This window comes from Drosophila mojavensis, unplaced genomic scaffold (genome assembly GCF_018153725.1).
Source record: "Drosophila mojavensis isolate 15081-1352.22 unplaced genomic scaffold, ASM1815372v1 contig_136, whole genome shotgun sequence".
NCBI classification, from domain to species: domain Eukaryota; kingdom Metazoa; phylum Arthropoda; class Insecta; order Diptera; family Drosophilidae; genus Drosophila; species Drosophila mojavensis.
The window spans coordinates 30,795,238-30,811,721 of record NW_025318667.1 but is presented as its reverse complement, the minus strand read 5'-3'; the positions used below and the strand labels follow the sequence as shown (position 1 = coordinate 30,811,721).

At 43.0% G+C, this 16,484-nt stretch overlaps 6 protein-coding genes across 8 annotated transcripts; 2 read left to right on the top strand and 4 right to left on the bottom strand.

Moving 5' to 3' along the window:
• The first annotated feature begins 94 nt into the window (after positions 1–94).
• On the top strand, positions 95–1,595 carry LOC6586263 (26S proteasome regulatory subunit 8). Its single transcript, XM_002011849.4, has 3 exons — positions 95–244; positions 303–447; positions 504–1,595. The coding sequence occupies exons 1-3, from the start codon at positions 227–229 to the stop codon at positions 1,556–1,558; spliced, it is 1,218 nt and encodes a 405-aa protein (XP_002011885.1). The 5' UTR covers positions 95–226; the 3' UTR covers positions 1,559–1,595.
• A 53-nt stretch (positions 1,596–1,648) lies between these two features.
• Positions 1,649–2,485, bottom strand: LOC6586262 (acyl-CoA-binding domain-containing protein 6). The gene has a single exon (XM_002011848.4). The coding sequence runs from the start codon at positions 2,482–2,484 to the stop codon at positions 1,690–1,692; it is 795 nt and encodes a 264-aa protein (XP_002011884.1). The 5' UTR covers position 2,485; the 3' UTR covers positions 1,649–1,689.
• Positions 2,486–2,629: 144 nt separating this feature from the next.
• On the bottom strand, positions 2,630–4,822 carry LOC6586261 (SRA stem-loop-interacting RNA-binding protein, mitochondrial). Its single transcript, XM_002011847.4, has 2 exons — positions 4,805–4,822; positions 2,630–2,980 (listed from the first exon to the last, which is right to left on the bottom strand). The coding sequence occupies exons 1-2, from the start codon at positions 4,820–4,822 to the stop codon at positions 2,666–2,668; spliced, it is 333 nt and encodes a 110-aa protein (XP_002011883.2). The 3' UTR covers positions 2,630–2,665.
• On the bottom strand, positions 3,720–8,472 carry LOC6586260 (CTD nuclear envelope phosphatase 1 homolog). 2 transcript variants are annotated; one of them, XM_002011846.4, is made up of 4 exons: positions 7,377–8,472; positions 5,767–6,024; positions 5,306–5,488; positions 3,720–5,206 (listed from the first exon to the last, which is right to left on the bottom strand). In XM_002011846.4, the coding sequence occupies exons 1-4, from the start codon at positions 7,473–7,475 to the stop codon at positions 5,015–5,017; spliced, it is 732 nt and encodes a 243-aa protein (XP_002011882.2). In that variant the 5' UTR covers positions 7,476–8,472; the 3' UTR covers positions 3,720–5,014. The 2 variants fall into 2 exon arrangements, with proteins under 2 accessions (XP_002011882.2, XP_015015958.2); XM_015160472.3 differs by having other exon boundaries at positions 5,767–6,015; positions 7,377–8,471.
• A 444-nt stretch (positions 8,473–8,916) lies between these two features.
• Positions 8,917–13,752, top strand: LOC6586259 (trithorax group protein osa). 2 transcript variants are annotated; one of them, XM_032733181.2, is made up of 4 exons: positions 8,917–9,971; positions 10,030–10,492; positions 10,924–12,044; positions 12,105–13,752. In XM_032733181.2, the coding sequence occupies exons 1-4, from the start codon at positions 9,462–9,464 to the stop codon at positions 12,690–12,692; spliced, it is 2,682 nt and encodes an 893-aa protein (XP_032589072.1). In that variant the 5' UTR covers positions 8,917–9,461; the 3' UTR covers positions 12,693–13,752. The 2 variants fall into 2 exon arrangements, with proteins under 2 accessions (XP_032589072.1, XP_002011881.2); XM_002011845.4 differs by having other exon boundaries at positions 10,030–10,498.
• Positions 13,753–13,927: 175 nt separating this feature from the next.
• LOC6586258 (GPI transamidase component PIG-T) lies at positions 13,928–16,229 on the bottom strand. Its single transcript, XM_002011844.4, has 2 exons — positions 15,927–16,229; positions 13,928–15,855 (listed from the first exon to the last, which is right to left on the bottom strand). Exons 1-2 carry the CDS (start codon positions 16,120–16,122, stop codon positions 14,126–14,128), a joined length of 1,926 nt encoding a protein of 641 aa, XP_002011880.2. The 5' UTR covers positions 16,123–16,229; the 3' UTR covers positions 13,928–14,125.
• Between the last annotated feature and the right edge of the window lie 255 nt (positions 16,230–16,484).

Below are 16,484 nucleotides of genomic sequence, written 5' to 3'. Positions count from 1 at the left end.
TATCGATACTAAGAAACCCATATCGATGTTTATCTATAATCTATAATTTTAAAATATCGATTATAACAATACTGATACGATATTTTTGCAGCACTAACAGTAAGGTAGACTTGCCGAGTCATAATCGTATTCACTTGGTGAACGCTGTAAGCAATTTGCAAGTTTTACACTTTAGCGAAGCTCGCATATAATAGGAGGAAAATCAATTCCCAACATAACTATTAAGATGACACTCACAAATCGGGTAAAAATTCGTAAACTATATTCCACAAGAAACAACAACAAAAAACAATGCATTTCAGATGGATTTGGAGTCGGTCTACAATGTTGGCGTGGGCTTTCGTTCATATTATATTCAAAAAATTGAGGAACTGCAATTAATTGTGGCGGAGAAAAGTCAAAATCTACGCCGATTACAGGCACAACGTAATGAGCTTAATGCTAAAGGTATAAAAGACAAAGTAAATTTTAAAGCCTTATAATATAAAAAAGTAATTTTGTAGTCCGAATGCTGCGAGAGGAGTTGCAACTGTTGCAGGAACAAGGCAGCTATGTTGGTGAGGTTGTGAAGCCAATGGACAAGAAAAAGGTGCTTGTCAAGGTCCATCCCGAGGGTAAATTTGTTGTTGATTTGGACAAGAACATTGATATTAACGATGTAACACCAAATTGTCGCGTTGCACTGCGCAACGAAAGTTACACTCTGCACAAGATATTGCCCAACAAAGTGGATCCGTTGGTGTCGCTTATGATGGTCGAAAAAGTTCCCGATTCCACGTATGAAATGGTTGGCGGCTTAGACAAACAGATCAAAGAAATCAAGGAAGTAATCGAGCTGCCTGTCAAGCATCCCGAATTGTTTGACGCCTTAGGTATTGCCCAGCCAAAGGGTGTACTGCTCTATGGCCCGCCCGGCACTGGCAAAACGCTGCTCGCTCGCGCAGTAGCCCATCACACGGAATGCACATTCATACGCGTCTCTGGCTCCGAGCTGGTTCAAAAGTTCATTGGCGAGGGCTCACGTATGGTGCGTGAGCTCTTCGTCATGGCGCGCGAGCATGCCCCATCAATTATATTCATGGATGAAATTGATTCGATCGGCTCGTCGCGTATTGAATCTGGCTCTGGCGGCGACTCTGAGGTGCAGCGCACCATGTTGGAGCTGCTCAATCAGCTGGATGGTTTCGAGGCCACCAAGAACATCAAAGTCATCATGGCAACCAACCGTATTGATATACTCGACCCAGCACTACTTCGTCCTGGCCGCATTGATCGCAAAATTGAGTTCCCGCCACCAAATGAAGAAGCGCGTTTGGACATCCTGAAAATTCATTCGCGCAAAATGAACTTAACGCGCGGCATCAATCTACGGAAGATTGCTGAACTGATGCCTGGCGCATCAGGTGCCGAGGTCAAAGGTGTCTGTACCGAGGCTGGAATGTACGCACTGCGCGAGCGTCGTGTGCATGTCACCCAGGAAGATTTCGAAATGGCCGTCGCCAAGGTAATGCAAAAGGACTCTGAGAAGAACATGTCCATCAAGAAGCTGTGGAAGTAAACCTTAACTATGAATAAAAAAAACAAGTTTCATTGAACAACTACGATTCTAATTTAATTTCTCACAATATAATTTTAATAATAGTAAAACAGAAATATGTATTTTTTGTTATATGCACTTTTGTAATGAATTTAATAGCTGCTTTTGTTGCGCAGCTGCAGCTCGGCTTTTAGTATGCTGCAAATCTCTACATCATCGGCCACATCGATGCACGTCTGGCCATCGACATCGCGCAGCTCCATATTCGCATTCAACGATAGCAAATAGCGCAAGGCCTCCACATGGCCACAGCTGGCGGCATAATGCAATGGCGTCTGTTGCTCAGCATCGCGCTGATCGACGTCGGCGCCTTGCTTGATCAGAAACTCAATGATCTCAATGGCATTGCGATCGGTTGCCCAGTGCAGCAAGGCCATGCCTTGCTCATCCAATTCAATTAGATCCGCGGGCTTCAGTTGCTCACGCAACCGCTCCAAGTTCTTCTCCTTGACATGGTCAAATAACGTCTTCTGCTGCTCCGGCTTGTTGGTCTCTTCTATTGGCACCGATTCAATAGAGTGCACCACCCAACCGGTCCGACCACTTGCGGTACCACCAATAATCTGTTTGTTATCCAACCAACTGGGATCCAGTTTGTGTACTTTATCAACATACGCACGCTGCGCATCGGCGCTGCTCATGTCGCCTAGTTCGTGCCATGCTTGCCACTTGCTGCGCGCTTTCATTTGCAGCATCGACGGGCGAGGCCCGTGACACGCCCCACTCGTTGCCTGCTTGTATAATGCATAGAATTCAAGCAAATCTCTGGCTTCGTAGACATTCGCTTTGTGCATTACATGTTCCGTTGCCACTGAGAAAAGCTTTTCATGTTCCTTTCCCTGCTGGTGTTCTTCCTCATCGTCAATTTCTAAGTCACTATCGTACATACTTAACTAAATGCAAGTGGATATAAGAAATGAATCAAACTAAAACTGTTTTACTTTTCAGTGAATGGGCGCGTGTGTGTGTGTGTGTGTGTGTGTGTATCTGTTCGCATGTGTGTGAGTGTTCGTGTATGTGTATGAGTGTGTGTGTACGTATGTGTTGGATTTAAAATTTATATTGAATTTATGACTTTTGTATGTTCAAATAATTGCCCTCCAATATGTGTTTTTGTTCGTTTTCGATTTTCTCGAGCGCCTGCAAACTGTTGAAGCTCACAAAACCGTAGCCCTTGGAGCATCCGGTTTTTTTATCAAAAATCACGTTGGCGTTTAGAACACGTCCGAACTCTTTGAAATAGCCGCGTAACTCCTGGTGGCCGACCGTCCAGGGTAAATTGCCCACAAAAATGCGGTGAACTGATTTTCCAACTTTTGCCACTGCGGTTGCCATGTGTACGTACAATTTCTCGCTGTTCTCTCTCACTCTCGATTTTCCTCTCTATCTCTTTCTATAGGACCTGCAAATGTAATAATGGAAATTAGTTAAATATTTTAGCTCGGCAATCCGTTTGCCCCACCTGCTTGGCCACAGACGTTGCGTAAAGTTTATCTACGTTTCTATGTATGTGTGACGACTGTGCTAGGCATTAGCGAACGAGCTTGTCGGTGTTTTCCACTAATAAAAATAACCTCAAAGTAGGAATGGTACTATTGCTCTAAATGATTTGTTATCGATATTAACTCGATTGTTCGATTTGCTTAAATGCGCAAAAGTTAAGACACTAACCAAATATTATTTAGCTAGTTGTTAAATTGACTTGTAATGTTATTCTGTGCGAATTTGTGCGTCATATAACTTTCTGCATAACCGACAGGTTGGTTTTGTTATGTATTTGCACTGTTTGTTCAAATTGTCGAAGAAAAAATTCGGCTCTCGATTTGGTAAAAAATTTAAAAACGCCGTTTGATTTGTATGTCTGGCTTGTTATTTTGTTTTGTGTTCCCTTTTCTTTTTATTCACGATTTTATATATATATATTTTTTTTAACAAATTTGTTTAAAGATACAAACTACTTATAATTAACAACATCGCATACAAATTTAATAAATAAACAATCAATTTTCGTACATTTACAATACAATGCAATACAAAACAAAATACAATTGGCGCAATTAATGCATGTTTTGCCGATCAATAAACTACTATGGAAGCGATTTGTTTCATTCTTGTCTGTGTATGTTTTTTTTATTTTTGGTTTTTTTATTTTTACTTTTTTCATATTACTTAATGCACTGAGAACAGTTTATTATGACGTTTAAGATACAGTTTGCTACGATTTGTCATTTGATTTCGTTTTTCTATTTTATCAATATTATTATTAATGGTATTCAATTTATGTGCTGTAAATTATATTTAGCGATTTGGCGAAGCCCTCCTCCAAAATTTGACGTTCATTTATATAGTATCGGTGTAACGATAAATCTACTGAACCAACAATTTGGTATGCCCTAAAAGACAAGGTTCATGATTTTCTTTTGGACTTTAATAGTTAATCATTGTCTTATTCAAATTTAAATATTAAATGCCTGTTTTGCAGGCATATCCTAAGACTAAACAATAAGCCTTCACTTTCAAAACTTAAAAAGTTCATTTATACTTGATTCATTCCAAATTAGTTTTTCATTTGCTTACAAATGGAAAATTATAGTTTTTAAAAGTTACTCGCCTGATTTGTACAAAACCTATACAAAAATGTTTATTAATTATTATAGTATTATTTTATATTATTTACGGATGTATGTATGTATGTATATAGATTATGTTCATATGAAAGTAAGGATTTTTGCTCTGATTTACAGATTTCGATTGCATTCAAACTATTTTTAAAAGTATACTTTAAGAGTTTTTTGTAAATATAGAAAACAGTTTTCATTTTATAATAATTTTGATAATATAACTACAACAAACTATATCTAACATAAATATATATGTAATGCTTTTAATATTATACATATAAACGTGTATTATAGTTGTCTTAGTTTAGTTAGCATGATATATATGTGTATATACATATATATATGATATTGTATTTTTATTTTTATTATTATTATTTTTTTTTTTAATTTTTATTTTAAACTCTTCTTTTGACATACTGTGTTAAGAGCCGTCTCATTTGTACAAATAACGAAATAATTTCATTTTTATGTTCTAGCGCAAAAATATAGCACTAATATTGATAAAAGAAAATTATATGTATAAAAAAAAATAACAACAAAATTTATCATAACTGAAGTGTTATAGAAAACAAAAATTCTCTATTACAATCATCTTGTCTACCATTACTGAAAAAATTCGTTAATGTGTCACAGCACCACCATTAATTATTATTCTTGTGTTTGCTTCTTGTTTGCTTTTTTTTTTTTTTTTTTTTTGTTGGATTGTTGCTACATGTTAATAAAATTTTTGTAAGGTTGAATTGCATTTGTTATTAGAAAGTTTCGAACGCATAAACTATTGTTGGCAGCCCACCTGCTACCAAAGACGGTGCAAATGAAGATTCCGTGACAATACCGAGCGGACATCGTTGGTGAATCGCAGTGCGTCGAGCATTGGAAGCAAGGAAAGAAGTGCTGTATCCATTGGATCGGAGAACCAACTCTTAATTGGTATTGCATTATTTGGAAAACATCGATATGCGCCAGGTGAATTGTCTATTATAAATATCTGCAAAAGTTAACAAATACATATTTATTAGATATGCTACATAAACACAGAAATAATCATGGTGAGCTGTTGTCAAAATACAAATAGCGTTCAGCTAACCCTATTCAAGTCACTGCATATGGATGACAAGTCTTTGGTATAGGACCCATAGTCGGGCGTGCAGTGTTGTCTATAGTAGCGACGTCGCAGTATATTGCGACCATTGTCAAGTTTGTCCGCTACGGCTGCTCCATATATCTCCATGCTGGCGGTGAATACAACTAGATCGTACCACTGTGACACCTGTAATGAATGAACGATACCCATACGTTAGGCTTCGACATTGACTTGGCTTGAAACGTAAATAATTTAAATAGAATAACTTGGATGGATTATGAACAAACAGTGGTTAATTAATCATTATCTATACCTATATACATATACAATCCAATACCTCAATATGAATATCAATGATTTCAGTAGCACGTCTTTACAGTGAATTAGGTTTACCTACAACTAGATTTCAGGTCTAATGCAAATATACAAAATTAAGACTAAATTTAACTTGCAAGACTACTCACCACATCCAAAAAGTAATCGACATGCGGTCGCTTGTGCACAAAAAACCGAACAGGATGCCTCTCGATGGTCACTTTAACGGTAAAGTCATGCGGCGTGCCAGGCTTAACGGTATTCCGGGGCATAGCATTGTGGTGTGAGTGTATAAGTGTCTCATCCAGATCCAGGACCAAGGTCTTTCGCTGCACCAAGCTGAGTCGATGTCGCGATACGGGCGACAGAGGGAACTGTTCGTATTTAACTGGCTGATACTGGATAAACTAAGAGAGTTAATTTATACATTCAAATATTGTATATTCACAAATGGTTTGTTATTGTTTTTATACACTGAACCCATTTTCAATGGGAAATCAGGGTATAATGGTTTTGTTGAAATGTATGTAACAGACAGAAGGAGGCGTGGCAAACCCCACAAAGTATATATATTCTTGATCAGGACGACGAGCTGAGTCGATTTGGCCCTGTCCGTCTGTCTGTCCGCCCGTCTGCCCGTCTGTCCGTATGTATGAACGCGTTGTTTCAGAAGATATTAGAGCTAGAGACTTCAATTTTTTTTTGTTAAATTTCCGTATATACAGCGCGGATATCGAGTTTATCACAAAAAATCGATAACTCATCCCGTTATTTTCGTTATGATCGATAAAAGCCTTATCGAAAATCAGTTATAAAATTATATCTCCTACATCTTTAAAGCTAGAGTCTCTAAATTTTAAATATATGTATACCCCCACCCCTATATCCACCCCCTCACCAACATATTTGTAAAAGACGTATTTCAAATACTAGAGATTTGTGCTTTGGCAAGTACATGCATATCTATGCTTTAATCATAATCTAAAAGAGCAAGAGTAAGAGTCTGAGAGTAAGCGCACACTTCAGCCGATGCGTGTTTAGGCGTGGGTGCTTGTGTGCGTGTATGTATGTGTGCATACATATGTGTGTATATATGTATATATATGTATATGTGTGTGTAAGCAGAAGGACGCGAACAATGATTGAAATAGCTATTGCTCGAAAGGTTCAGGGGATCTCGTAGTCGAGCTGTCTCGACTAGAGCTTTCTTACATGTTTTTAATATTTCTTTTTATTTATGTATGTATATTATTTGCGCACATTTTTTAGAGGAACGGAACACAAAATAAAGACGTGGAAATGTGAAGCGTCATGCTGCCGCAGCACTAAATGATCATAAAGAGAGTGGAGCAGAGAGAGGTAGACTTGGAAAAAGATCTATGTATGTATACATATGCATGTGAGCGCACATGTGTGTGTGAAAGAGAGCTATATGTAAGTGTCCGGCATGAAAAGACATGATCGACTTGTAGCTCAACGCATTTTGATAAAGGATTATACACGGATCTCAGTCAAATGCACATGAATAAATTAACTCCACTGTAGACGGAGGGTAGGTAGAAAGAAGCGAGGTGTACCGATTGCTTATCGCAGCCTTGACCAGTGGGTGCTTCAGTGTGATAACACAATTCCGCAAAAAAATAATAGCTGTAATTATTGGGCTATTGGGAATATGGGGTATGTGCTTTATACTTTGTTGAAACTCATTCGGTTGTATAATTTTTTTTTTTTTTTTTTTTTTTTTTTTTGTGGTACTTACAGCGCGCACTTGGCGATTGAACATGAAACAAATACATGTCCACACCTTTGATAGTAGCAGCAATAGCGCATGGAATTTCATTTGCACCAACGAAATCATTGGTAAGAAGTTGTCTTCTTACCAAATTGTACAATGGCTCCCAGGTAACTTGCTGTCGAGTTGTCAACGAAACTTTTTTATTTTTTATATTTTCTTGTAGCTTAACCTAGCGTTGGGTTAGCATAACATAAAGGTCCCGCACACACAAAAAAAAAATTAAAGAGGGAAAAGCTTCCAACAATCACGTAAAAAAGAAAAGAAATGCAAAGAAAAACAAAAACAAAAACAACGCGCCGGCTGTTAAGCCACTAAGTTGATATTACTTTTGTGCTTTTGATAACGCGCTTAAATTGTGTTTGTTTGCATTTGTGTTGCGTGTTGTACTTTGCCGTATCGTTATCGGTATCGATATCACAATTATTGCTTCTTGGACACCTTTTCACTCACATACACAAGCGTACAGACAATTGGCAAGAGGCGCGTAGGGACCAAAATCAATATTTAACACAAGCGTGCTTGTGAAAGGACATAAACTATCCTATTATTGTTTATAATTGCTAGCAGCATGTATATGCACACGCGCACACACACAAATTAATGTCGTTACACTTTGCTTATATTCCACTATTTACACTGTCGTTGATTGCTCTACATGTTTCACCACCTCTCTCATTTTCACTGCCGTTGGTGATAGGTCTTCTATTGCTGTCAATATTTTTGTTTTATGTCTTGCCGTTTCTGGCGCTGTTGGCAAATTTCGGTATTATGTTACTCATATATTCATTTAGACAAATATTGTGCCAAAGGAAAATTCACAAAATGCACAAAAAATATTACAATTTTTGTATATATTAATATATATGGCGCGGCAAACTATAATTGCACATATTGAATAATCTGATTCTTGCTTTTTGTTTAATGTATCGTTCACGTATACATGTCAATACACAAACACACACACACACACACTCCCTTAATCAATTTGGCCAAAAGCCAGTCCAAAAAATAAATTGTGAAAATAAAAGACATTTTCGCCGTGAGCGTGGTGTTGCTATCGGTAGTATATCGATATATGCGATGTTGCTTATATTTGCCGGTTAGCAATAATATCGGCTAAGAAATCGCAATAAACGGTCAAAAATTAATACTAGTAACTGTCTATTAATAAAAGAAATGCTAAAAAAGAGTTTGTTGCCAATACATTAGAATTAATTTTCTCCATTTGAATCAATACGGAAATATGTATACATAAATATATATTTTGTTATTAAAGCTGTCGTATATTAAATGATCGCCATGTTGGCTTACGACCATCATGCAAGGTTCGGATAATTTTATATCTATTTCTTAAAGAATTGTACTCTATGAAAATGATGCAATTATTAATAATATAAAATGCGTTAATACAATGAGGAGCATTAATAACTAGAAAACGGGAAGCTGTTGACCACGCGGCATCATGCATAGTCTGAGCGTGTAGCATAACATATACATATCGATAGTCGTAAATCGACCGGCCGCTGTTATCGTTTAAAGCGTCGTTGACGTTCTTTACAATTCGCAAAAGTGGAAAGAAAAAGAAAAATTATGTAGACTTTTTGGCAAAAGTATAATCATTTTTAAAGTTTTGCAAAAACTAAATTTTAGGCTATTTAGTTCCGAGTTTTTCTTGTTGCGTGTACTTAGCAAAACGAATAAACATTTCTATTTCCACTACATATATATATATTATATATGTATATTTATACATATATATAAATATATACATATGTATATATGCGTATGTGCATTTGTGTGAGTGCTTTAATGCGGCGAATGCGAATGTGAAGAAAGCCGCACTCTGCAAACCCGAGGCGTAGACTTTTTTGTTGCTGTTGCTTAAGAGAGTCGGCCACACTCCACATCGACGCGAAAGTGCTAGCGGGAAGTGTGTTAGCGGGGGTATTGAGTTGAATTTTTTTCACGACCCGTTTTATAATAACCGCTAAAATTGTGGAAAAACAAGAGAAAACTCCTAAGCGGAAGAAGAAAGCTGCAGCCAGTAAAATGTCTGCAGTTTATTCGCCGCAACCGCCGCCGTCGCAGCAGCAGCCACCAGCGCAGCATCCGCCGGGATCTGTGCAATTGCCGCCGCCGCAGGCACCGCCACAGCAACAGCAGCAATCACAGCAACAGCAGCAGCAACAACAACAACAGCCGCCTGGCAGTGGACAAGGGCCGCCAGGTGGCGTAGGAGTTGGGCCCATGGGTCCGATGCAGCAACGCGTTGGCCCCGGGTCCGTTGGCAATCCCGTTGGCGGCGTCGGTGTTGGCGTCATGATGGGCACACCACCCAATCCAAATGCACAACGTGGCGGCGTGCCCACTCAGCAAGTCAACTCGGCCCAAATACAGAAGATACTCGACGATAATTGCGGACTCATTCAGGCCATACAGGACTTTCAAAACATGGGGAAGTCGCAGGAGTGCATGAGCTACCATGTGGCTCTGCACAGAAATCTGGTGTACTTAGCCCAGCTAGCCGATCCCCAAATGAACATTGCCCAAATTCTGCCTGTACGTGCAATGTAACTAACTGATTCATAATCTAGATATAATGTCTGATTTTCCACAGCCACCGCATCTGCTGCAAACGCAGGCTATGCAACAGGGCAATCAGCCGCCAGCGCCTCATGGCATGGCGGGTGTGGGTGTGCCACCGCCGGGACAGCAACAGCAGGTGCAAGGGCAGCAGGGCGCACCGGGACCCCCGCCGCCGGGCAGTGTGATCCAGTCACAGATGATGCAGCATGCCGCAGAGGCTGGCGTTGGCCCCGTACAAATGCCGCCCTATCCAGGTCAACAGCCACAGCCAACGCATCCGGGCATGCCACCCAACGCCCAACAGCAATCTCAGCAACAACAACAGCAACAGCAGCAGCAACAACAACAGCAACAACAGCAGCAGCAGCAACAAGCTGGACAAGTTCAGCAGACACCACAAGTCAGCCAGGCTGGCGGACCCCAGCCACAGACTGCCTATCGCAACGTCCAAGCCGGCGCTGGCCAGACGCAGGTCGTGGTCAATGCCGCGCCCAGTAAGTGTAAAGTAGCGTGCAATCAAGCCATAAAACAACCGTCTGTCCGCTATCTGAACGAGGTGGCCAAGTGGAGGTGGATTTTAAATACTATTTGAAATTAGCTGGTATTGATATGGGTAATTTGTAGAATCTCACCCATCATTATAATTTAATTTTTATATTCCTAGACTAAATGTTATCACTAGATATTTTTCTGCCTACATTTCCTATATGTATATCCGCTATAAATAAGAAAGTTTGATCTAGGATAATTTAATATTCTCAAAATGGCCTAAGTCTAATCACACGACTTCTTTCTACTTTCCTTTTTGACAACAAATGATGGAGCTGGGACTTAAATCCAGATCCTAGCTAATTGGGTTGAGCCACTCAATGGTTCTAAAACTGTATTTTTTCAACGTTTCTGACCTCTACATTTGTTTTTCCAGACCAGCAACAGCAGCAGCAGCAGAGGCCTAACAATGGTCCACTGCCGCCTGGCCAGAATCAGGCCCCGCCGCCACAACAGCAGCAACAGCCGCCCAACCAGCAGCAGCAGCCGCAACAGGGACCGGGCTTAGTGCCGCCACCGCAAGCGCAGTATCGGGTCAGCTATCAACAGCAACAGCAGCAGCAGCAGCATGGTCACTATCCGGGCTATCCGCCGCAGTCGCAGCCGCAGTACCAGCCACAGAATACGTATCCATACGGACCCCCCGGCCAGGGCTATGGGCCACCGCCTCCGCCGCCAAATGCTCAGGCTGCGTATCATCATGCGGGCATGCCGCCAACATCGACGGCAGGCGGTGCACAGGGCGTGGTACACGCCTATCAGCCGAATCCGAACGCTGGCGGTGTTACGGCTGGTGGTCAGCAACAGCAAGCACCGCCGCCGGGTGCATATCCGCCACCCCCACCAGGGCAGCAAGTGACGCCAGGGCAGCAACCACCACCGCCACCAGCACAGATGTATGGACCGCCGCCGACGGCTGGCGGACAGGCGGGACCTCCAGGGCCACCCGGCCCGCCGCAAAGTGTGCTGCCCAGTCAGTATGGGCCACCCCCACCGCAGAACGCTGGCGCTGTGGCGCCCGGGCCGCCTCCTATGGGCTACGCGGGCTATCCACCCAATCAGTATGGGCAGACGGGTACGCCCGGCGCACCGCCCGGTAACTATGGACCACCACCCACTAGCCAAGCGCAGTCTCCGTATCAGGCGTACCAGCAGGCTACAGGCGCGCCTCCCGGCAGTTATCCTGGTCAGCCTGTGCCTGGTCCACCGAGCGCCCAGCAGGTCAGCGTGGCGGGCACAAATGCTGGACCGCCACCGCCGCCTGCCAGCTACAGCACGGCGCCCAGCCAGACGCCTCCGCCGCCACAACAGCAACAGTCGGCACCCAATCAGCAGCAACAGCAGCAGGCGGGCAACCCCAACGGCCCCAATACACCGCAGTCGACACCGCCGCCGCCTAGCTCAGTAGCTGGCGTGCCGCCCAACCAGCAAGCACCTGGCGCGGGCGCTGCCCAGCAGCAGCCTCAATACGCTCCGCAGCAGCAGCAGCAACAGCAGGTACGTTTGAATGACAAAATAGCAAGAGAAGACTAGAACGAGCTAATCTGCCTATTTCAGCCGCTACAGCAACAGGGGCAATCTGGTCAGCAGCTAAGCGCTGTGGTTTCTGGTGTTTCGGCGCTGCCTACGCAGCAGCAGTCAACTTACTCAACGCCACCCACTAGTGTGGCTGGCTATGGGGCACCGCAGCAGCAACAACAGCAACAGCAGCAGCAACAACAACAACAACAGCAACAGCAGCAACAACAACAGCAGCAGCAGCAGCAACCACAGGGTGGTCCGCCCCCACAACAGAGCGGTCCGCCGCCTGGGGGCCCACCAAACTCGAGTGCGCCACCTCAGCCGAATGGGGCAACCCCGCCAATGGCACCAAATCAATATCAACCAGCGCCTGGCTCACAGCCGTATGGCGCGCCACCGCCGCCTCCACAGGGCTATGGACCGCCGCCACCTGGCAGTGCTTATCCGGGCCATGGCTACCATCAGACGCCGCAGGCAGGTGGCTATGCACAGTATCCGCCGTCGCAGGGTTACCAGGGCTACAGGCCAGCTCCGGCTGGTGCCCAGATGCCGCCCCCAGGCGCACCACAGGGTCCGCCACCAGCGGGTGCCTATGGTTACTATGGAAGTCAGCCACCACAGTGAGTTAACCACACTCAATGGTACCAACCATTTTTCGATTGGCAGCAATATGGATAACAAAGGATGACAAGACCAGAAATACGCGCCAAGCAATGTTCCTTCTCGCTCTATCGCTACACTCTCCCTGTCTCTCACTCTCTTTCTCTTTCTGTCTCCCTCTGAACCTCTGATGTTCTACAGATATCTCATCGAATGGTACTTGTCTCCTGCTTTTGCGTTAGTTAAATGCGCACGTGCGTGCGGCAGGACTTCTAAAGCATAACGAAAACACTTCTAAACATACATAGGATTACATTACTTTGTACTTGTAGCAATTGTAATAGAGCCAAGCGTCGAGACGCGTCCATTAGGCGTATAACTCTACTACATACATACATATATTTAATTTATACAATTGTCAACTACACCTACATCTATACGATTTAATTACCCTTTTTGTTTTTATTGTGTGTTTGCTCCTTACTATATACATTTTTTTTATACTCTTGAAATACTACCTATATTTTGTGTGCGTGCCTGTGTAAGTGTGTGTAAGTGATTGAGTGAGTTTAAGTGGTTTAACGTTTCATCTTTTATCTGATTGTAAAATGTAGCGCGCGTCACACAACTAAGTAGATTTTTAATACAATTTTACAATATATAATCAATTTACATTCAGCAAATGACAGAAGTATGAGAATAACCATGATTTAAGTAGTATTTAATGATCAAATATTCCATTAACGAAAACAATAACAAAAAATTTAAAACGGACAACGCAGCAAAGCTTTATGTGTGTATGAGTGAGTACGGCTGCTGCTGCTGCTGTTGTTGCCGCTGCTGCTGCTGCTGTCTTGCTCAGGCGCATTGTGGCACACGCACTTTACTCTAGTTGTAATTGTAAGCCGATAAACGATATATGATATATATTACATATGTATATCGTCATCGATAGCATTTACATCATTTGAAATTGTATTTAGGAAACTTCAAATGCTAACAGATAACAAAAACAATTATTTAAAAATACATATAATTGATGAACAAAGCAAAATGCATTCAATAAAAGCAACGAGCTGTCAAATTTGCATTTTTCTTAAGCTGAGGGAAAACTAATATACACATACACACATATATATATATCCCTATACACAAGCTAAATTATTAAAATTGGCTTATTTCCACACTCATGTGAACTGTATTTTAGTCATTTGCGGATTAGCCATATTTTTTTTTTTTGCATTCAGAACTCAGATCAGTTTATAGACATGAACGTGGAGTTTTTTATTTGTGAAACGGCTAAGTATGTAGTTCCTACATAAATAAAATGACTGACGTACTTTGGAATACATTGGTTACAGCTGCTTATCTAGTATTGGCTGCTGCTTACGATCATATTTTGTTTCTCTATCGCTGGGTCTTCATCACTCTCTCTCTCTCTCCCTCCACCCGGTTTATCACATGTGTGCCTGCTTATCACAAGATTCCTTATTTTCGGTCTGATCTAGCTGCTTCTCCTCCTGCTCATTCTCCTTTTCCTTTCCCTTTCCCTTTCCCTTTTCCTTTCCCTTTCCATTCTGTTCATTGTTCTGCTGCTCATTGACAACAGTATTGGTGGATCGCCTGCTGAACCGAGTGGTCAGTTTGTGCACGACCTTGCGCAATAGGTTGCGCGGTATGGTCGTCTGGCGTTCCACAATGATCAGCTTGGTGGCGACGCTGTGTATGGGCCCAAAGGCCAGCGCCACCACGGTGCATGCCAGGCAGATGACATTGTAGGGCATGCTGAAGTCGGGCGTGGGCAGGGACACAATGAGCGCCTCAGTGCGCAAGGTCAGCGTGTATGCGGTTTGCGATGCATTGAACGAGTCCTGGAACAGATACCCCTCCAGCGGCAGAGCCGTGTAGTTGCGTCCTATGGGCAGCTGACTACCAATGACGGCAGATCCAATATAGTGTCCGTGATTTGCATCCGGCGGATACTCAAGCCACTTGAGCAGCAGATAGTCAACCTCAATGGTTATAAGAGCGCTGCTCCTGGCGGGCAGCATAAACCCAATCTCCAAGTGAGTGGGCAGCTCACGCTGCTTGCCGGGCGCATAGTGCAGCAGGCTAAACTTCAACTCGTTGGAGGTGTACTCGTGCAGGTGCTGTGGCTTGCTGGAGATGCGCAAGGTGTGTAAGTAGGCGTGGACGTACCAGGGCACCAGCTCCATGAGCACCACGGGTAGTGGCTCGTAATGTGTGTTGGTCACTTCGGTGGCAATGCGTCCGTGCTTCTGACCATTGCCCAGTAGGTAGCGATGCGCATAGAGCGGTGGCGGCGAAGTGTGCTCCCTCTTGCTATTGCCCTTGGGACCAATCCATGCTATGTTGAAGAGTCGGGCACCTGGTCCTTCGAACTGCTGCTGTATGTCGTAGACGCCAAAGAGGACGTTGTGGCCACCGACTGTACTAAGAACCTCTTCCAGTGGAGTTGGAGTCAGTTGAAAGCGCTCACCCTGCTCGTTGAGCTGCACGTAGATCTTACTGCTGCTGGCCATCTCGCAGTAGCCGTTCAAGCCCATGCCGAAGAGGCGACGCAGCGAGAAGTCCGTGTTGCTCTGCTCCAACAGCTTCAGGTCATAGACTAGATTTGCCGTCTGTGTGAGCTCCACTAAACAATTGCTTGGGTCGTCGCTATCGCACAATGTCCGCACCTTGACGCCTAGGGAATGGTATTTGGTATTGTGGATATAGCCCGAGTTTAGCAGTGTAGCCAGGCCCGATGCGCTGCCGCAGGGCAAAAGCTTCTTCCAGGGCGTCAGGTTCTCAGTGCAGACAATTTCCCGGGGCAACGTGGCATAGCGTACGAATTGATGACTCCGGTTGCCTGACGCCATGAACTGTGGACGGAATATGTGCTTGGGTGCAATGCTATTGGTGTTATCGACAAAGTTGAGCGAGGCACAGAGTATTCCAGAGAAGACGTTTGCCAAGCGCATCCACTGCTTGTTCACACTGTCGTCGGTCAAATTCGGTGAGCTGAACCAGGCCCACAGCTCGGCACCACCGGTCGCCTCTACAATGGGATAGCCCCAGGTCTCGTAGCGCCACAGTCCCTGTGTTAGCCCTATGTGCAGTTCCTTCACATCGTATGTTTGCAGTATTTCGGCTATGACGCGCGGTGTCAGCTGTGTGTGATAAACTAACGGACAGCAGTGGTTCAATGTGATCGTGGGTGCTTGCTGCGTTGCAGCAGTGGGCTATGTTACTTACGATTCTTGTGAACACCGTAATGCCAGCGTGTGGTGAATTGAAAGTATGTGTTTACATGGTCGCTGGCTAGGGGCCGAACCACCAGTTCCTCATGAAATTGTTCATCGGTTTGGTACTGGAATTGATGGATCTGAGTCTGACCCAAAGCTAGCGGCGAAAGCAGTAGCAGCAACGTTAATGCCAATTCAGCGATCATTTAGAAGCAGCAGCAATAAATGCTCATTGATACTAATAAGTATATTACAAATTAAAAAGGGATGTTGATATGCTATCGATATATGAATAATTTTCATCTGGTATTTATTTTGTTTGGTCAGTGTTTCAGATCTTTCATTTTCCCAAATACAGTATTTTATAAATAGTTTATCTATCATTATTTGCTAGTATAATACTATCGATATTTATTGACAACATATTTAATGCTTCGATTTCCATTTTTCTATCGGCGATCTTTAAATGAAAATCAACATTTTAAATCAATAAATTAAAAGTAACTTAATAAATATAAGTAAATTGTACAGAATATACAGCAAAATCTCAATTTTTAGTTTGAATCTT

Coding starts and splice junctions, on each gene's coding strand:
- LOC6586263 (XM_002011849.4), top strand. Junction 448..503: donor TAATGAGCTTAATGCTAAAG/GTATAAAAGACA, acceptor GTAATTTTGTAG/TCCGAATGCTGCGAGAGGAG.
- LOC6586260 (XM_002011846.4), bottom strand. CDS start 7,475: ATGATTTCGTTGGTGCAAATGAAATTCCATGCGCTATTGCTGCTACTA. Junction 6,025..7,376: donor TCAATCGCCAAGTGCGCGCT/GTAAGTACCACA, acceptor TAACTCTCTTAG/TTTATCCAGTATCAGCCAGT. Junction 5,489..5,766: donor TCGATTACTTTTTGGATGTG/GTGAGTAGTCTT, acceptor CATTCATTACAG/GTGTCACAGTGGTACGATCT.
- LOC6586258 (XM_002011844.4), bottom strand. CDS start 16,122: ATGATCGCTGAATTGGCATTAACGTTGCTGCTACTGCTTTCGCCGCTA. Junction 15,856..15,926: donor TTACGGTGTTCACAAGAATC/GTAAGTAACATA, acceptor GCTGTCCGTTAG/TTTATCACACACAGCTGACA.
- LOC6586259 (XM_002011845.4), top strand. CDS start 9,462: ATGTCTGCAGTTTATTCGCCGCAACCGCCGCCGTCGCAGCAGCAGCCA. Junction 10,499..10,923: donor CAATGCCGCGCCCAGTAAGT/GTAAAGTAGCGT, acceptor TTGTTTTTCCAG/ACCAGCAACAGCAGCAGCAG. Junction 12,045..12,104: donor AGCAGCAGCAGCAACAGCAG/GTACGTTTGAAT, acceptor TGCCTATTTCAG/CCGCTACAGCAACAGGGGCA.
- LOC6586262 (XM_002011848.4), bottom strand. CDS start 2,484: ATGTACGATAGTGACTTAGAAATTGACGATGAGGAAGAACACCAGCAG.